The sequence below is a fragment of the Bubalus bubalis genome, chromosome 3 (genome assembly GCF_019923935.1).
Source record: "Bubalus bubalis isolate 160015118507 breed Murrah chromosome 3, NDDB_SH_1, whole genome shotgun sequence".
Taxonomy (NCBI): domain Eukaryota; kingdom Metazoa; phylum Chordata; class Mammalia; order Artiodactyla; family Bovidae; genus Bubalus; species Bubalus bubalis.
Genome location: NC_059159.1, coordinates 114,553,897 through 114,572,623, shown reverse-complemented (window position 1 = coordinate 114,572,623; position 18,727 = coordinate 114,553,897). Strand labels below are relative to the sequence as shown.

Sequence of the window (18,727 nt, the reverse complement as noted above, 5' to 3'; positions counted from 1 at the left end):
TTATACTTGCAGGACATTTTTTTCTTCTGGTAAGCAAAATCATATATTACTTATAATTCTCTTCCATAAAATTAGTATTTCTCAGACTATAGAAACACACAGTTTTCCTAGTTATTGATGTTAGGCAAAAAATTTTTAATTTCTTTTAAAACTAAATTCTACCTTAAACATAATTTACACCAGGTCTCATTGTTAAATTTTTGCTTAGACTTTTGTTTGACGTTCTTATATGAGAGACTGTGTTGATTTTTTCAAATCAACAACCATCATTCATTGATACTCCATCACCTTAAAAGACAACTGAAAGACATCAAGCAATTAAAATGAGAAAAATGAAAACTGCTGTAGGATTCCTTTTTAGCTTCCACATTTTAAACTTTAGAAATTTGACAGCCACATCAAACACTTAAAATTTCTTTGGAAGCAAAGTCTTGCAAGGTATACATGGCCATTCAGAAAGAACCCTGATTCAGTCATCTTTATTATAAAAATACTTAAAGTGTTAGATAGCTTCTCTAGTCATTAGAAGTTTAAAGTTAATTATGTTCAGTATACACTTTACTTAATAAATGTCTAAAGCATTTTAAATATTCGCTCATTTTTTTTGTCAACTAGGCAACTATGCTCCCCAGGGGATATCTAACAATGTCTGGAGACATTTTTGGTCGTTATAACCAGACGGAGGGGACCAATGGCATCCAGTGGGTTGAGCCAGGAACACTGCTACACAGCTTACAATGCACAGGACAATCCCAACAGGAAATTATCTGGCCCAAAATGTCAGAAGTGCCATAGTGAAGGAACTCTGGTCTAAGCATACATGTATTTGCCACATATAGGCAACAAGGACATATGACAACTTCAAGCCATGTCTCCTGTGTCAAAGCCAGTGTGTTTTAAAATACAGACAGACCCCAGGAGAAACAACAGATTTATAAGAACAGTCATTTGGGAACTCTCTTTTTAAGACAGGGAGTAAGGCAGCTGACAGCTTGAACCAGAACTATAAATAAACAGTAACACAATTCCTTGGTTGGCCCATAAAAAGACTATTTTTGTCAGTGCAGGTGACCTAATCTATATGTCACAGAAAACAGAAATTGAGACTGAGATACTTTCAATAGGATTAATTTGTTTCCTGCCACCTCATTTCAGAAAAATGTACAACATATATATCATAGGTCAGAATTTTTCATTCACTTGAGAATGTGATCACCAGGTGTAGCAGTTTATAAGAGATTTGAAAATACGATGAATAAACCAAATTTGATTTTATTTCTTGTGTTTTAAGAAAGAAAAAAAGCCAACATTTAAAATCACTTTTTACATTTTTTTTTTTTTTAAATAAACTTTGTTCAATTATTGGGTAGGGAAGCTCTGGTCACACTGGGCTAGAATTCCTATACAATTAGAGGGAGAGAATGGCCGATATCCGCCCAGGTGTTGGCAGGTCACCTGGAACCAATTTCAGTCCATTTAGCTCTCCCCATGAATTACCTATTTAGTTCCTGTAGATCTGTAGTGGGGTTTGTTTTTGGTTTTTTTTTTTTCCCTGGCCAAACCAAGCAACATGTGGAGATCTTTGTTTCCATATCAGGGATTGAACCAGTGGCCCCTGCAATGGAAGCTCACAGTCATAACCACTGGACCACCAGCGAAGTCCCTAAATTTCATTTTGTACATAGTTGATCCTGCTTGTGCTCAGTCACTAACTCACCCCTGATTCGACAATTTGGACAGTAGCCCACCAGGAGATAGTTCATAATTCTCAAGAGAAACAGTTCTTTAGTGTTAAGCAACAAAATTGCAAATGGAAAAGAGCTAGAGAACTTTCCTGGTGGTCCAGTGGTTAAGAATCCACCTGCCAATGCAGGGGACACGGGTCAGCCTCCTGGTCCAGGAAGATCCCACATGCCTCAGAGCAACTGAGCCTGTGCGCCACAACCTCTGAGCCCACGTACCGCAACCACCGAAGCAACGCTCTCAGCAAGAGAAGCCACCAAAATGAGAAGCCCCTGCTGGTGCCAACTAGAGGAAGTCCCTGCAGCAACAAAGACCCACATAACCAAACAGTAATAAAGATGAAGTAACTAGTGACTGGAAGCTGTCCTATAATTGAAATCCAGTACATGTTTAGGGCCAAGGCTGAGAAGTTCCTTTCCAACATCAGGCTGAAGGAAAGGCAGAGGGGCTGACTGGAACCTTCCAACCCTCACCATGAGATGGAAGGGGGAAAAAAAATCAACTTCTTTTATCTACCAATAAAACTCTGTAAAAGTAAATTCACTGTGTGTTGCTGCTGCTGCTGCTGCTAAGTTGCTTCAGTAGTGTCCAACTCTGTGCGACCCCATAGATGGCAGCCCACCAGGCTCCCCTGTCCCTGGGATTCTCCAGGCAAGAACACTGGAGTGGGTTGCCATTTCTTTCTTTTTAAACATGGAATGGTGTCTGAGAACTCCAAAGTTTCCCTGAAGGACCATCTTGAAGGTCTGCTAAAAATCCGTGAAGGCTTAATGATTAAGCCACAGCAGAAAGCCATTTTCCTTAATCCGGGGCAGTGGGGTTAGAACTGCCTGGGTTCCTAGAAGGTAATTTACACTGATCTTTAAAAACCATTCAGCCCTCTTCCTCCCCTCTGTAAAACAAATCTGCCCTTCAGAACAGCTCTAAAAGGGGGGCAGGATGCCCAGAGAAGCTTACAAGTAAGTGTCCGGCCAGATGCTCACCTAGCCCTCACCAAATGCAGACCACAAAAACCTGTGGCCTTGTTCTCATCTCCAGGTACCAGGCTTTCTCTGAACACTGTATATCCCCTCAATTTCCCTCTTGTCCTACTACTTGTAAAATGAAGACTCTGTTCCCCCTAGAACGAAATAACAAAGCCAATGAGTGTGCAGGATGCCAGGTGACTACAAGACTCACCTCCAACCTGGCAGCCCGCAAGGCCCAGCCTGGATGCACGGGCGACCTATCATCCACGGAGAAAGATGAGAAGTGTGTAGCAGGCTGGGGTGCCTGTGTTTTGCTCGGTATCCAGGAACAGAGCTACAAGGCAGGGAGGGAAAGAGCTGTGAGGGAGAGCTTCTTCCACCTCAAAAAGCTAATCAACAAAAATTGGAAATATTTGAATCAGAAATTGGGCGCTAGCAACACAAAACCAAAAAGAAACCTAGGAAGGGAATATAATGCGTTCAAGAACAATCACCTGTTTCACCACAGAGCCAGCAGCAGCAGCACGCGTTTTCTAGACGTGGCGTGAAGCATGCAGAGCAAACAGGAAGGTGAGGAAACGCGTGAGGGCTTTGGCGCCCCTAGAGTAGCGTCTCCTTTCCAGTGGTTAGCCCCTAGGGTGAGTCATTTAACATCCCGGCGCAGGCTTCTATCTTTATCAGTAAAATGGGGGTAATAAATACCTCTCCGCTCCGCAAGGCCACGATTAGGATTATTCGAAGTTAAAGCCTCTGGCCCCCAAAGCACAACAGTGAGGAACTGTTCGCGCCCGGCCTCTCCACGCCCGCAGCCGCCAACTCCCGATTCCTAAACTACTACTCGCTACGTGAACCAGGGGGAAAGACAGCAGAAACAAGTGGCTTCCAGGTGATAGTGGGCACCAAAGTCCTAGTCCCAGGCTCCCCGAACCGGACGGAAGAGTTGGGTCGAGGCAGGGCGCTCTGCACCACCCCCGGTCCCGGACGCACAAGCTGGAAGTGGATTCCCACCGCGCATCCTCTTTCTCCTGCCCCGGCTCCGCGTCCTCTTTCCCGGAGGAGCTGATCCCACTCGCTGCAGCCGGGCCCTGGTTAAGGGGCGGCTTCCTCTTTCCCGCCTATCCTTCCCATTTCCTCCTCTCCAGCCAGGCAGCCGAGCAGGAGACCTGGTGGAGCGTTGGTTACCTGCAGCGAGTGCCTGGCCCGGAAGACGCTGGAGGCTGCTGGGCAGCAAGGGGACGCTCCCGCCCGGCGCTGCTCCGCGCTAGGCTGACTGAACTCTTGGCGCCGGAGGACCGCGCGGCCGGGTCTCGGGCCGCCCACCCTCGCGCCCGTGCGCCACGCCCCTGGGCCCGCCCCTCTAGGCCCCGCCCAGCGCATCCCTGCTTCGCAGACCTCTGCTGCCTGGGCCTTCTGGCCCAAGTCAGCGCGCCCTCTGGGCATTTCGTTGTCTGGTGGAAGTGCTTGACTGCGTGCTTCCTCTTTCTCCTTCCTTAGGTTGACTTGGGTTCTTAGTTGGTAGAACCGATTAGGGACTGAGCACTTGAGTGGGGTCTTCAGAATTTTATACCCCCTTCCTGGGAGGCAGGAACCGCGGGAAGCGCTGCCTTTTCTTATTTTAAAAACAGGGTTTACAACCAAAGGAAAAAAAAAAATTCCGGAGGTCTTTATATTGTGTTAAAATTAGGTATGACCATTGGGTTTGTTTGTTTTCCGTGATGAGAGACGTCTACAGGGTCCTGTGGGTCTCCTGAACACAAGGCCTTTCTGTGTCCCCCAGTTCTTTGATTATAGGAAACTGCCTCCATTCAGCTTCCATGACCTTCCCTGAATTCCACTGAGCAGATTCAAGCAGTTATTAAGACCAAGGGCCTGGGGCAAGGTCCCTTTTTCTCGTCAACAAATACACACACAATATCTTTGAACTATTCCACAAATACTGAAACACGGTATACTGCCCAGGAGCATTTAGACCCCAGTGCCGTTAGACCTGAAGGTTGATGATGCTGACTTATCTCACCACCAACCCATCAGAAAAATGCCTGCAAGCTAATCACACCATCTTTGAATAGTTAATGCAAAACTTATCACTATCCTCCCCAAGTTGGGACATACAGTTTTGAGGGCAGTTAATCCACTGTGTCCCTCTTTGCCTGGAAAAGTAATAAAGCGATCCTTTTCTACTTCACCCAAAACTGTCTCCAAGATTCAATTAGGCAACAGTGTACAGAGAAGCGGAACTTTTGACATCATGAGATTTACTTACTAAAAAATTTAGTATTTTAAAAACTCATTACATTTGTGTGTGAGTGTGTGTGCACGCGTGCCAAGTCATGTCTGACTCTTCGGGATTTTAACTCCTGGAGTGCAGATTATTTCTCTTCATATCACTTAATTCACCCAACACATATGCATTGAAATAAATAAAGGAACTAACTGAATACAGTCATTTCCCTACCCACCGGTTCCTGTTGGGGCTGTGGGGTAAAGCTGAGGTGCTGTGAGTGGGTGGGTTTCCCTATAACAGGAAGTTTGCCTAGTGTTCATCACTCTAATCAAAGGGGGTCATTGCTCAGGGGGAGATGCATGAACACAAAGAGAAGGGCTGGTACCCACTGACTCTCTGAGGCTCACCTTCTTGGGCTTTGGACTTGATGGGGTTAGATGCCCTCGGGACAGGGGTGTTTGTATAGATATATCCACACAGAGCAGAAGATGATAGTTCCAGGTAAGTGGAACATAAATTAGCCACTTGGCAGCACACACAGGTTTCAAGCCAACTCACCTGTCTCTTTTATGGAGACCTGACCTTTTCTCTTCTAGACATTGGAACATTCTGAGAGGACTGCTATGGACTCTCCTCCTCCCCACCCCTGTGCCAGAGCATTGCTGGGCGAAGCAGCAACAAGCAGGCCAGCCATCCTGACAATGGGGGAGTCACTAGTGAGATATTCCTGGGGGGATATAGATCTTGCCTGAGGATATTCCTCCTCCTCCAATAATCTTGGAACATCTTGCTTTAATTTTATTTAGGAATCTTCTTAAAATGCATTATGTGCAAGACCTAGAACAAGGAAAGGGAGCTCCTTGTTCATGAACCTCTAAGCCATGGTTTATATTTTTATCATGGAAACAAAAATCAGAACCCAAAATATCTTCTGCAGATATACACAGCATGTACATATTGGTCAGAGTTAGAGAAAAAGTAATTGCAAGTTTTTTTCAATCTATTGCTAATCCAGATGATGTTTTTCACTAAAAGACAAAGTGATATTTTAAAATTCCTTAAGTCAAGCCATTGTGAAAGCAATTATACTAAAACTCTAATACTGCATTATGAAATTAAATTCATAAATTTTGTTAATTCAGTGTTTGAAACTAAGCCTGTCACTTCCACTAGATTAAACATGTTTCCTCCACCCTCACTTGACCAGTTTTTTTCTTACTGTGCTTTCAGCAAGACTATTTTCAGTTTTTTGGGGTTTTTTTTTAATTATCAATACCTAGTATTCCTATTTAGGGGAGCAGAATATGCCATCCCAAAACACGTCCCTTTGTCATAAGAGTCATTTAAAACTGGTTATTTTTAAGAAACTTCAAACACAAGAAAAGCTCTGAAACCAAGTTAAAGTTACTCTTGTGTGAAGATATTTTTATATATAAGAGAAATCATATGTGACACCTTTGTAAGGGTGTCTCTCTCCCTGTACTGGGAAGAGGTAGTGTGGAAGTGTTAGTCGCTCAGTCGTGCCCAACTCTTTGCAACCCCATGGACTGTAGCCCCGCAGGTTCCTCTGTCAATGGGCTTCTCCAGGCCAGAATACTGAAGTGGATTGCCATTCCTGTCTCCAGGAGAACTTCCCAACCCAGGGACCGAACCCAGGTCTCCCGTGTTGCAGGAGGATTCTTTACCCTCTGAGCCACCAAGGAAGCCCTACTAGGAAGAGAGAGAATGACAAACCTCTAAAAATTTTTGTCAAAGCATCACAACACTCCTTTTGTTCACTGTGCTTTTTTTTTTTTGATGACTATCTAAAGTGACTATGCCCTACCCCGCCCACATCTTCTTTCATCTTCAGCTGAAGATGGTATTTAAGGTCAGGGCTTAAACCAATTGGGAAAATTACTCAATTTTACCAGGCCTTTCCCAGTAAAGTGTAAGATACACAGTCAATTTTGAAGTCTTAATATGAAAAAAAAAATTTTAGTATCTCATTTAAATGTATTTAAAAATATTAATTATAGTTTGAAATGACAGTATTTTGGATATATTGTTTATAAAAGTATTTAAACATTTTTAATTAAAAGAGCAAAAGAGTGAATACAATTTGTTGCTAGTGTTACTGAACCAAACTTGAGTCTACTCACCTATTTTGCAGCAAAATCAATTTACTGACACCAGTTTTGGTGAAGGAATGCACAGGATTTATTTGCAGGGTGCCAAGCAAGGAAAACTGGCAGCCCATGATCAAAACTCTCTGACTCCCTGACAGCCTTCAGGGCGGGGCTTTTAAAGAAACCATTCTGGGTGAGGGTTGCAGCTCATGGACTTTTTTCTGACTGGTCAGTGGTGCTGTTTCCAGAATCTTTATCACCAACATTCTGGTTCCCACCAGTCTGGGGTCTACTGTTTCTGGTCAGCTTATAGACAGCATCCTGCACCTGGGTGGGTGGGGGTCTTAGAGATTCTTGACAACAACTCAAAGATATGTATCAGATGGTTCTTTGTATCCCTTGAGGAGGAACTAGGACTTTGTTTTATTGTTGCATGTTGTAGAGTTGCACTATTGGTTTTTGCCTGCTTTCCCTCTGTTTCTGCATTCCCTCACTTTCCTAATTGATAACTGCTTAAGTCTGCTCTTTGGCATACAGGACTAAAGCCTTTTTCTATAAATGAGAAACAAGCAACATGGAAGGGTTTTTGTACCTGGGAAGGTCCCACAGGGTGGTGATCAGTTTCAATACCCCCTTTGCTTGATACTCTTCGATCTTGAGGGGAAAAGGGGCATGACAAGAAAGAGAATAAAGTTTTGAATAGAGAGGTTAGTCATTAATTTGACAAGGGAACTCATTTTTAGGGGGCTTGGTTTCACTAGCATTACATTTGCAACTTTGAATATATATTGCCAAGCTACGCTAGTTCTGTTGCCTAACACAATTTGTATAGTTTGTTCAGTTACATTGTGAACACTGATGAATTGATCATCTGACTTGATGTGTAGTATTCTTTTGTTAGGAAAATTCATTTCAAGATCCAGATAGTGAATTTATAAATTAATTTTTAGAATATATCTTTGTCAGTTGGATGTGGCATATATCCTATGGATAAAATCCACTTATTCTTAATTATCACAATAATTTATAATCCATCATAAATCTATACAAGTTCAGAAAGTATTTCTGGATCTCTTAGGGGTTATAGCAGTTATTTTTATAGAGAATGTAAGAATTTAAGGAATTAAACATATAATGGAGGATTGAAAAAGCAGAAAGGGAAACATGGGCAGTAACAAAGAGATGCCCGTAACTGAGGGGAGTAGCTGCCCCTGGTGGAGCTGGAGAGAGAAGTGTGGCGTTATCAGAAACTAAGAGCTGGAACAAGGTTATGTGGCAGCCTGGATGGGAGGGGAATCTGGGGAGGAATGGATACATGTGCATGTATGGCTGAGGCCCTTTGCTGTTCACCTGAAACTGTCACAACGCTGTTAATCGGCTAGACTCCAGTACAAAACAAAACGTGAAACAAGAAGAAACTAAGAGCTGGGAGAATGCCCCTGAGGAGCAGCACTCAGACCTCTGAGGTTGGGGAGGGGAGTACCCAGCTGGGCACGCTACTTCTGAAGGCAAGTGTTGAGGCTGGAAGAGAGGGTAGATTAAAAATTGGAAAATTGGAACCAACTGCCGCAGCCAGGTAAAAGAGCCGCTGCTTGGTAACACTGGTGGGAGTGATTACCTGAATTGTTTTTCCCCACTGACCAAATATCAAGGAGCAAATCCCTTCTCCCTCCACCAGCTCTCCGCTCTGCTCGAGCGCCCCGCTATTGGCAAAACCTTGCAGGAAAAGTCGTTGGCTTTGTCACACCCACAGCATCACAGAAGAGTACAGAAGAAAGGGCTTGAGTCACGACACCTTAATAACCAGCATGAGGAGTAAATTCATAATTACAATTTTCAACTATCCTAATGTTATAGATTCAGGGTAGATAGGTAGGTTGGTAGGTTTAGTCACTCAGTCATGTTCAACTCTTGCAACCCCATGGACTGTAGCCCACCAGGCTCCTCTGTCCCTTGGATTTCCCAGGCAAGAATACTGGAGTGAATTGCCATTTCCTTCTCCAGGGGATCTTCCTGACCCAGGGATCAAACCCAAGTCTCCTGACTGAGCCACATCTTAATAACCAGCATGAGGAGTAAACTCATAGTTACAAGCTTTAACTATTCTAATATTATAGATGCAGGGAAGTGCTTATAAACAGAGCTGTTGCAGTGATGACATTTCTGATACATTTTTTAAATATAATAAAACTGATTAAAAGCACAACTCAAATAAGGAGACGGTATTAAACTTAACTCAAACCCTGTGCTCTCGAAAGACAGTGGAGGTTTAAAAAAAAAACATCATCCCCACACCCTTTTGTGTTCCAGGAAACAGCTTACTGCAAAGAACCACCACCTTTCCTCAAGTAACTTAGATAAAACTCACCCAGAACTCCCTATTGTAAGACCAGACACAGAATCCTCCAAATTCCCTTTTTTGTCTTGTAAAATCAGTAGCTGAACTGTTTTTCCTGCTTACCTATCTGGATAAAATGCCTGCCCACTTGATTTTAGTTAGGCATTCTTCTTTCCCCAGTTTTTCTTTCATTCACCCTCTACTAAGCTAACATTGAGAGGCAGGAAAAAACCCTAATTGCCCCTACCAAGAAGCCTGGGAATTCCCTACAGGTCCAGGAGTTAGGACTCCATGCTTCCACTGGAAGGGCATGGGTTACATCCCTGGCTGGGGAGCGAAGAGCCTGCATGCCACCCAATGAACGTGGGGGGATGGAAGCGGAGCCCCTTCCTTTCCTGATCTCAAGGAAAACTTTTCCTGGTCAGTTGCCTGGTCAAGACAGCTGTTCCTCTCACTCTTTCATTCTAGCCTTGTTGACTCTCCCATGAAAGAAAGGCTCTTTGCTGCCTGACCTTTCAAAAGCTTGTAGAGCTTATAAATGGAGTAGTCTCCATTATAATCTCCCCTCCCCCTAGTGCAATAATCCTTTTAAATAAAGTCTGCCCTTACCAAACCTGGAATTGGTTTCTGTTTGACAGTTTTCTGGTGCTATGACTTGGCTCAAAAACTATGGGCCTCTACCTACAAAGGTAGAGATTCGAGGCAACTTTGGTGAGTTCAGGAAACCTTGGTAAATTCAGGTCTTGAGCCAGCGCTCTGGATTTCTTTGTTGTGCATGCTAAGTCGCTTCAGTGCGTCCAATTCTTTGCAACCCCATATACTGTAGCCCACCCAGCTCCTCTGTCCATGGGATTCTCCATGCAAGGATGCTGGAGTGGGCTGCCATTTCCTTCTCCAGGGGAGCTTCCTGACCCAGGGATTGAATCCATGCCTCTTTTGTCTCCTGCACTGGCAGGTGGGTTCTTTACCACTAGTGCCACCTGGGAAGCCTCTCTTGTTTGTTTGTTTATTTGTTTTTAATTAATTAATTTTAATTGGAGGCTAATTACTTTACAATATTGTAGTGGTTTTTGCCATACATTGACATGAATCAACCGTGGGTTGAATCACAGTAAAGTTACTTTTATTCTTTCCAACAAAAAGAGAGTCTTTGCTTGTCACATTTCAGTTTAATATCTTCAAAAATGGCAACCTTTACCAAAAGCAATTTAGAACTTCAGAGGCTTCTTTGGCAAACATGGGATCTCGCCAAACTCTCCCTTCCCATCTTTCCCCCCTTCCCTTTTATCATTGGAACCTTCTCTTCAGCTTCCTTGAATCCTTTGATCTGTCCCCCTTCAACGCCCATATCTCCTCCAACCCCATCCACCCTGTGGGACCCCTCCCTACCCATCGCAGCCCCTCAAATCCTTACTTCTTAAGAGTTGGGCCCCTTCTGTTCTGCTCACCTCCTCTTCACTCCATTGGTGAAGGAAGGACCTCCTGCCCTAAAGAGAACCAGACAGTCAAAGACATGACACCTGGTATTAGACAGGTGAGACTGATAGAAGTTTATTAGTAGGCTCAGCTGGGGGAGGAGAATACAACATGTCATTCAGGACCTCCTGGGAGTTACACTCAACATCAGAGTGAATCAGCAGGGCCTGTGGGAGGCAGGCTCTGTGGCAGAGACACTAGTGATTGTGACCCTTGGTTTCCATGGGAATAAGTGATATCTTATTTAAGTAATTGTGTGGGCTGGCAGGGAGGTAAGACTCCTCCCTGAGGAGTAGCAGAGCATCTGGTCTGGCTGATAGGGGAACTAGCTGAGTGGAGACGAAAGCAGGGGAACTCAGGGTGAGGCCCTTGAGTATCAAGGCAGCACAGGGAACGTTGGGCCTTCAAGTACACCCTCCTCCCATCAGGGGCTCTTGAGGGCCTCAGGGAGCCCAACAGTAACACTTGCCTGAAAAAAAGTCATTGGAAACAGACTGGATATTTTAGCTACTCATATAGGCTTTGGGGGTACACAGATGACCACTTGATCTTTCCTTGGTCCCTTTCCCCAAATTTAGTCCACAGACTCCATAAGATTACTCATAAGGGCAGAAGAAATCTTAAAGGTCTGCTTTACCAACATGCATGGTGATGCTTAAGCCTCATATTGAGCAAGTAATTCTTGGCTAGAAACACAACTGTGTATGGTACTGGCACAAAGACAGAAATATAGATCAATGGAACAAAATAGAAAGCCCAGAGATAAATCCACGCACATATGGACACCTTATCTTCGACAAAGGAGGCAAGAATATACAATGGATTAAAGACAATCTCTTTAACAAGTGGTGCTGGGAAATCTGGTCAACCACTTGTAAAAGAATGAAACTAGAACACTTTCTAACACCATACACAAAAATAAACTCAAAATGGATTAAAGATCTCAACGTAAGACCAGAAACTATAAAACTCCTAGAGGAGAACATAGGCAAAACACTCTCCGACATACATCACAGCAGGATCCTCTATGACCCACCTCCCAGAATATTGGAAATAAAAGCAAAATTAAACAAATGGGACCTAATTAACCTTAAAAGCTTCTGCACATCAAAGGAAACTATTAGCAAGGTGAAAAGACAGCCTTCAGAATGGGAGAAGATAATAGCAAATGAAGCAACTGACAAACAACTAATCTCGAGAATATACAAGCAACTCCTACAGCTCAACTCCAGAAAAATAAATGACCCAATCAAAAAATGGGCCAAAGAACTAAATAGACATTTCTCCAAAGAAGACATACAGATGGCTAACAAACACATGAAAAGATGCTCAACATCACTCATTATCAGAGAAATGCAAATCAAAACCACTATGAGGTACCATTTCACACCAGTCATAATGGCTGCGATCCAAAAGTCTACAAGTAATAAATGCGGGAGAGGGTGTGGAGCAAAGGGAACCCTCTTACACTGTTGGTGGGAATGCAAACTAGTACAGCCACTATGGAGAACAGTGTGGAGATTCCTTAAAAAACTGGAAATAGACATGCCTTATGATCCAGCAATCCCACTGCTGGGCACACACACTGAGAAAACCAGAAGGGAAAGAGACACGAGTACCCCAATGTTCATCGCAGCACTGTTTATAATAGCCAGGACATGGAAGCAACCTAGATGTCCATCAGCAGATGAATGGATAAGAAAGCTGTGGTACATATACACAGTGGAATATTATTCAGCCATTAAAAAGAATACATTTGAATCAGTTCTAATGAGGTGGATGAAACTGGAGCCTATTATACAGAGTGAAGTAAGCCAGAAAGAAAAACACCAATACAGTATACTAACGCATATATATGGAATTTAGAAAGATGGTAACAATAACCCTGTGTACGAGACAGCAAAAGAGACACTGATGTATAGAACAGTCTTATGGACTCTGTGGGAGAGGGAGAGGGTGGGAAGATTTGGGAGAATGGCATTGAAACATGTAAAATATGTATGAAATGAGTTGCCAGTCCAGGTTCGATGCACGATGCTGCATGCTTGGGGCTGGTGCACTGGGACGACCCAGGGGGATGGAATGGGGAGGGAGGAGGGAGGAGGGTTCAGGATGGGGAACACATGTATACCTGTGGCGGATTCATTTTGATATTTGGCAAATCTAATACAGTTATGTAAAGTTTAAAAATAAAATAAAATTAAATTAAAAAAAAAAAAAAAAAAGAAACACAACTGTGGTCAAAATATAGAGGTGGGAAAAAGATGAGAGCTGCACACCCATTTACATGAACCAATGAGTTGAAACGTTGACATTGAAGCTGTAAACTTTCTATTTGTGCCTGTCTCTATTTGCAGGTATATGTGTACATACATATAAGAATATATGTATTATGTGTGTTAGCTATGTGCTCAGTTGCTTTAGTCATGTCCAGTTCTTTGCGATGCTATGGACCATAGCCCATTATAGACTACAAGCCCATATCTTGTCTATGGCTTTCTCTAGACAAGAATCTTGGAGTGGGTTACCCTGCCATCCTCCAGGGGATCTTCCTGACCCAGAAATCAAACCCGCATCTCTTGTGTCTCCTGCTTTGTAGGTGGATTCTTTACCAATAGTGCCACCTGGAAAGTCCATATATGTTTATGCATATACTACTTTCCTAAATACAGATGGTATTACCAAATTAGATGATAAAATCCCTTAAATGTCCTCAGTTCTGACTGACGTAGAAATAAGTTAGCACTTATGTAAATTAAATATTCCTAAAATTCCCAGAAATTAAAGAAATTGAACTTCTAATATATTTATCCCTAATACTTCTAAAATGAAATTTTAATACTCAGGTGGCTGCAGCCATGAAATTAAAAGACGCTTACTCCTTGGAAGGAAAGTTATGACCAACCTAGATAGCATATTGAAAAGCAGAGACATTACTTCACCAACAAAGGTCCGTCTAGTCAAGGCTATGATTTTTCCTGTGGTCATGTATGGATGTGAGAGTTGGACTGTGAAGAAGGCTGAGCACCGAAGAATTGATGCTTTTGAACTGTGGTGTTGGAGAAGACTCTTGAGAGTCCCTTGGACTGCAAGGAGATCCAACCCGTCCATTCTGAAGGAGATCAGCCCTGGGATTTCTTTGGAAGGAATGATGCTAAAGCTGAAACTCCAGTACTTTGGCCACCTCATGCAAAGAGTTGACTCTTTGAAAAAGACTCTGATGCTGGGAGGGATTAGGGGCAAGAGGAGAAGGGGATGACAGAGGATGAGATGGCTGGATGGCATCACTGACTCGATGGACGTGAGTCTGAGTGAACTCCGGGAGTTGGTGATGGACAGGGAGGCCTGGCGTGCTGCGATTCACGGGGTCACAAAGAGTCGGACACGACTGAGCGACTGATCTGATCTGATCTGATCTGAAGAGTACTTTCAAGGTACTTCTGCAGAAACTATCCCAAATATTTAAAGAATTCAGGTTCACATAATTTAGGTAAATATTTGGAAAATAACACTAGCCTGATATTGTCAGTTTAATAAAAGTTTTTAATAAAAACTTGTCTTCTGAGTTATCGTCATCAAGCATAAAAAAAGCACACATTTTTTATTCTATTTGGACACATTCTTCCTAAAATTATCTAGATTTTCTAATTAATAAGCTAACATTATTGGAAAAATCCCTGATGCTGGGAAAGGTTGAGAGCAGAAGAATAAGAGGGCGTCAGAAGATGAGATGGCTGAATGGCATCACTATGGATGTGAACTTGGGCAAACTTCAGAAAATGGGGAGGGACAGGGAGGCCTGGCTTGCTGTAGTCCATGGGGTTGCAAAGAGTTAGCCGTGACTGGGGGACTGAAAAACAACAACAATATCTACTATATGTTTGTGGTAGTGGTGTAGTCACTAAGTCCTTATCGATTCTTTACAATCCTATGGACTGTAGCCCGCCAGGCTCCTCCTCTCCAGGCAAGAATACTGGAGTGGGTTGCCATGCCCTCCTCCAGAGGATATTCCTGACCCAGGGATCAAAGGAAACACATGGCTATAGAAAAAAGTTTTGAAATGTATATTCTTTAGCTTGGCCAGTCAGCTACAATATGGCAATATATAAGAGTCTGCAGTTGTTTACATCATAGTTCTCTCTGTAAGTGTATTATTAAATAGTTTTCTAAGGCTACACTAACCAAGTATCAGAGCCTGGCTGGCTTAACCAACAGCACTTTATTTTCTTACAGTTCTGGAGGCTGGAGGCCTCTAGGCTTGACACAAGTCAAAGTGTTAGCAAAGTTGATATCTTCTGAAACCTCTGTCCTTAGCTTGTAGATGATTGTCTTCTCCCTCTGTCTTCCTACAGGGACCCTGTCTGTATCGGATTAGGACCTACTCTAATGACCTCATTTAACTTACTATTTGAAGACCCTATCTCCAAATACAGTCATATATGGGGACACTTAGGTGTTAGGTCTAAAATATATGAATTTTAAAAGAACATAATTCAGCCCATAATTCATGGCATCCAGTCCCATCACTTCATGGCAAATAGATGGAGAAACAGTGGAAACAGTGGCTGACTATATTTTTGGGGGCTCCAAAATCACTGCAGATGGTGACTGCAGCCATGAAATTAAAAGATGCTTACTCCTTGGAAGAAAAGTTATGACCAACCTAGATAGCATATTGAAAAGCAGAGACATTACTTTGCCAACAAAGGTCCGTCTAGTCAAGGCTATGGTTTTTCCAGTAGTCATGTATGGATGTGAGAGTTGGACTATAAAGAAAGCTGAGCACTGAAGAATTGACGCTTTTAAACTGTGGTGTTGAAGAAGACTCTTGAGAGTCCCTTGGACTGCAAGGAGATCCAACCAGTCCATCCTAAAGGAAATCAGTCCTGGGTGTTCATTGGAAGGACTGGTGTTGAAGCTGAATCTCCAATATTTTGGCCACCTGATGTGAAGAGCTGACTCATTTGAAAAGACCCTGATGTTGGGAAAGATTGAAGGCAGGAGGAGAAGGGGACAACAGAGGATGAGATGGTTAGATGGCATCACCAACTCAATGGACATGAGTTTGAGTAAACTCCGGGAGTTGGTGATGGACAGGGAGGCCTGGTGTGCTGCAATTCATGGGGTTGCAAAGAGTCAGACATGACTGAGCAACTGAACTGAACTGAACTGAATTCAGCCCATAACAGTGAGTGAGACTCTACTTGGAGAAATACTACCAGAACGAGACAACTTTGTATGTAAGGTCTACAGGATATATTTTTTTTTAAGAAAGGGAAAGTAATTTTGCCTAGAAGATAAACATTTTAGATCTTATCATAGTAACTTCCTGTGCCTTGGGTTGACTTTATCATGTTCTTGATTATGTAAAAGAAAAACAAAGTTGATTCACTTTTGAAAGAGCCATGGTTCTTTAGAGCCATGTTACCTCCTATATTTACTTCTAGAATCTTCTATTGCTACTGCAGGCAGATAGCATATAGGTCCCCTGGAAGAAGAGAACCAGACATAGCTCTTTTGACATATCGAAGATAATGTATCAGTTGTAAAGACTCCCAGTTCTTTTTTGAAGGTAAAGATTAGTCTGAAAGACATTCTTGAGGAGTTCTGTGGAACCCAATGCCCTGGAACACTAGGGGCTAACTGGAACCTAAGAAATGTTATCATTGATTTCACTGACTCTCCTAGATCTCAATCAACTGGAGCCTGGACTCTGTCAACCTTTACCCTACTCTATGCCGAATTCTCCTGTGTTCAAGACCCTTCATGAATATGCATGTACCCTTAACTTAAAACTTTCCCAATTTTTTTAAAATTTATTTTTGGTTGTGCTGGGTCTTTGTTGATGGGCAGGCATTTCTCTAGTTGTAGTGATTGGGGCCTACCCTCTAGCTGCTGTGTGAGGGTTTCTCATGGTGGTGGCTCCTCTTGTTGGGGAGCACAGGCTCTAGGGCACGTGGAGTTCAGTAGTTGAAGCACATGGGCTCAGTAGCTGAGGCTTCCGGGCTCCACAGCACAGGCTCAATAGTTGTGGTGCATGGGCTTAGTTACTGCACGGCATGTAGGATCTTCCCAGATTAGGGGTTGAACGCATGTCTCTGGCATTGGCAGGTGGATTCTTTACCACTGAGCCACCAGGGAAGCCCTCCTGCTTTTACTGTTCAGGGAGACACTTCTTTGGGAAACATCCTCGGGTTTTCTCCTTACTTGTTGCAAGTAATAAATCCTTCCTTCTGCTCTTGGGCTTGATTGTGTCTTTTGGCTCCACATCCACCAAGAGGCAAACCCTATTTTCAGGTAAAACCCCTTTGATTTTTGGATTGACTTCATTCTTGCATGCCACATAAACAAATTTTCTTGCTTCTTGCATTATTTCTGTCATGAATTCTCATCAGATCTTCCACTTTTGAAAATTACCAGGTATAAGTTAACCCTGGTCATTCTAAGTGTTTCATCATCTACAGATAGTTCTTTTTGTTTTACTCTGATGCTTCTTTAAACGTGCCTACAAATCAGCTACAGGTCAGAGTGTTTTGTCTTCTGCAGAGAAGGACTATCCCAGAGACCCAGGGGAAAGAACTCTGCCAACTGAGCAATCCTGTGCACAGACTTCCAATGGTATCACTTAAGTACCTTTGAGGATATACTAGTGGAATGAGTCGAGATTTCCAGAACTCTAGAGAAGCAGATGCATTCATGAGATTGCAAACCAAGATCAATCAGAACATTAATTACTTAAAACTGAATGAAGATCTGATAAAAGATGATTCTGAGTTTTATTTAAAATATTACTGATTCCCCAATATTCTATTTTTTTTGGATATACAGAACCTCTTTCTCTTTTCCCTTAAGCTATCTCTAACTCATAACAATTTAGTAGACTACATTTTTATAAACAGAAATGAAATTTAGGGACTTTTCTGGTGGTCTAATGGCTAAGACTACACACTGCCAATGCAGGAGACAGGGGCTTGATCCCTGGTCAGGAAACTAAGATCCCGCATGCCATGCAGCATGGCCAAAATATTAAGTAAATATATAAAAATAAAATGTAGAAAAAAGAAAGAAGTTTATCTTTCTTTTCCCTGCTTTCTCCCTCAGAATTAAGAATCTCTTATTGAACATTGTTATTTTCATGACAATATAATTATTTGTATAGGCTCAGTAAGACTCTCTCCTCTTTGTTAATAGGATATGATAAAACCAAGGCTTTGACTGGAATGTCAAATTTGAGAATGATGCTCACTTACTTTTATTCACTTTCAAGAAGCTAATGTTGACTTTATTCTAGAGCCAAGGCTTACTAAGCCCCTTTAGAAAAACTGGCCTGGTACCTGGCTTACAGGTTTCCAGCCTTACAGGTGGGCAAGAAAGGTCACTTTGAGAGGTCCAGGAATCTTAGAAAAATTTGGGGACATAGAGAAAGTGAAATCGCTCAGTCGCTCAGTCATGTCCAACTCTTTGTGACCCCATAGAATGTAGCCTACGAGGCTCCTCCATCCATGGGATTTTCCAGGCAAGAGTACTGGAGTGGGTTGCCATTTCCTTCTCCAGAGGATCTTCCTGACCCAGGGATCAAACCCGGGTCTCCTGAATTGTAGGCATACGCTTTACCATCTGAGCAACCAGGGAAGGCTAGGGACATAGAGAGAAGAGGGATTTACGCAAATCCATAGATACTGCAGGTGAAATGTGATGGCAAGTTCATGAGTTGGGTTCCTAACCTTCAGATGTCTGTACAAGTCTAACCTGAAATTCCCTATGAAAAAATTCCAGTAAAGCAAGCTTTAAAAGGTTTATATGTCAAATTAGCATTCTTGCTGCACCCATGTAAATTATCAGGTCAATCTTAATGAGGCCAGTCTTATTT

General features: G+C 42.7%; 1 protein-coding gene and 1 long non-coding RNA gene across 17 annotated transcripts in view; one reads left to right on the top strand and one right to left on the bottom strand.

The window, feature by feature from the left end:
- GCNT1 (glucosaminyl (N-acetyl) transferase 1) overlaps window positions 1–10,908 on the bottom strand; it is a 168,595-nt gene extending 157,687 nt beyond the window's left edge. For 4 of the 16 annotated variants that reach the window (XM_044939971.2, XM_044939970.2, XM_044939972.2 and 1 more), the window contains exons 1-2: window positions 3,894–5,178; window positions 2,923–3,045 (exon numbers count right to left, since the gene is read on the bottom strand). Coding sequence is in view for 2 of the 16 variants with exons in the window: in XM_044939976.2 (XP_044795911.1) it covers window positions 2,923–3,045; window positions 3,894–4,151 (381 nt within the window). In the remaining 14 variants the exon portion in view is untranslated. The other 12 variants (XM_044939976.2, XR_006549950.2, XR_006549951.2 and 9 more) reach the window with 9 other exon arrangements.
- LOC123332850 lies at window positions 3,468–4,516 on the top strand. The gene is made up of 2 exons (XR_006549952.2): window positions 3,468–3,597; window positions 3,854–4,516. It is a non-coding gene; the product is annotated as an uncharacterized LOC123332850 (long non-coding RNA).
- Window positions 10,909–18,727: the final 7,819 nt, after the last annotated feature.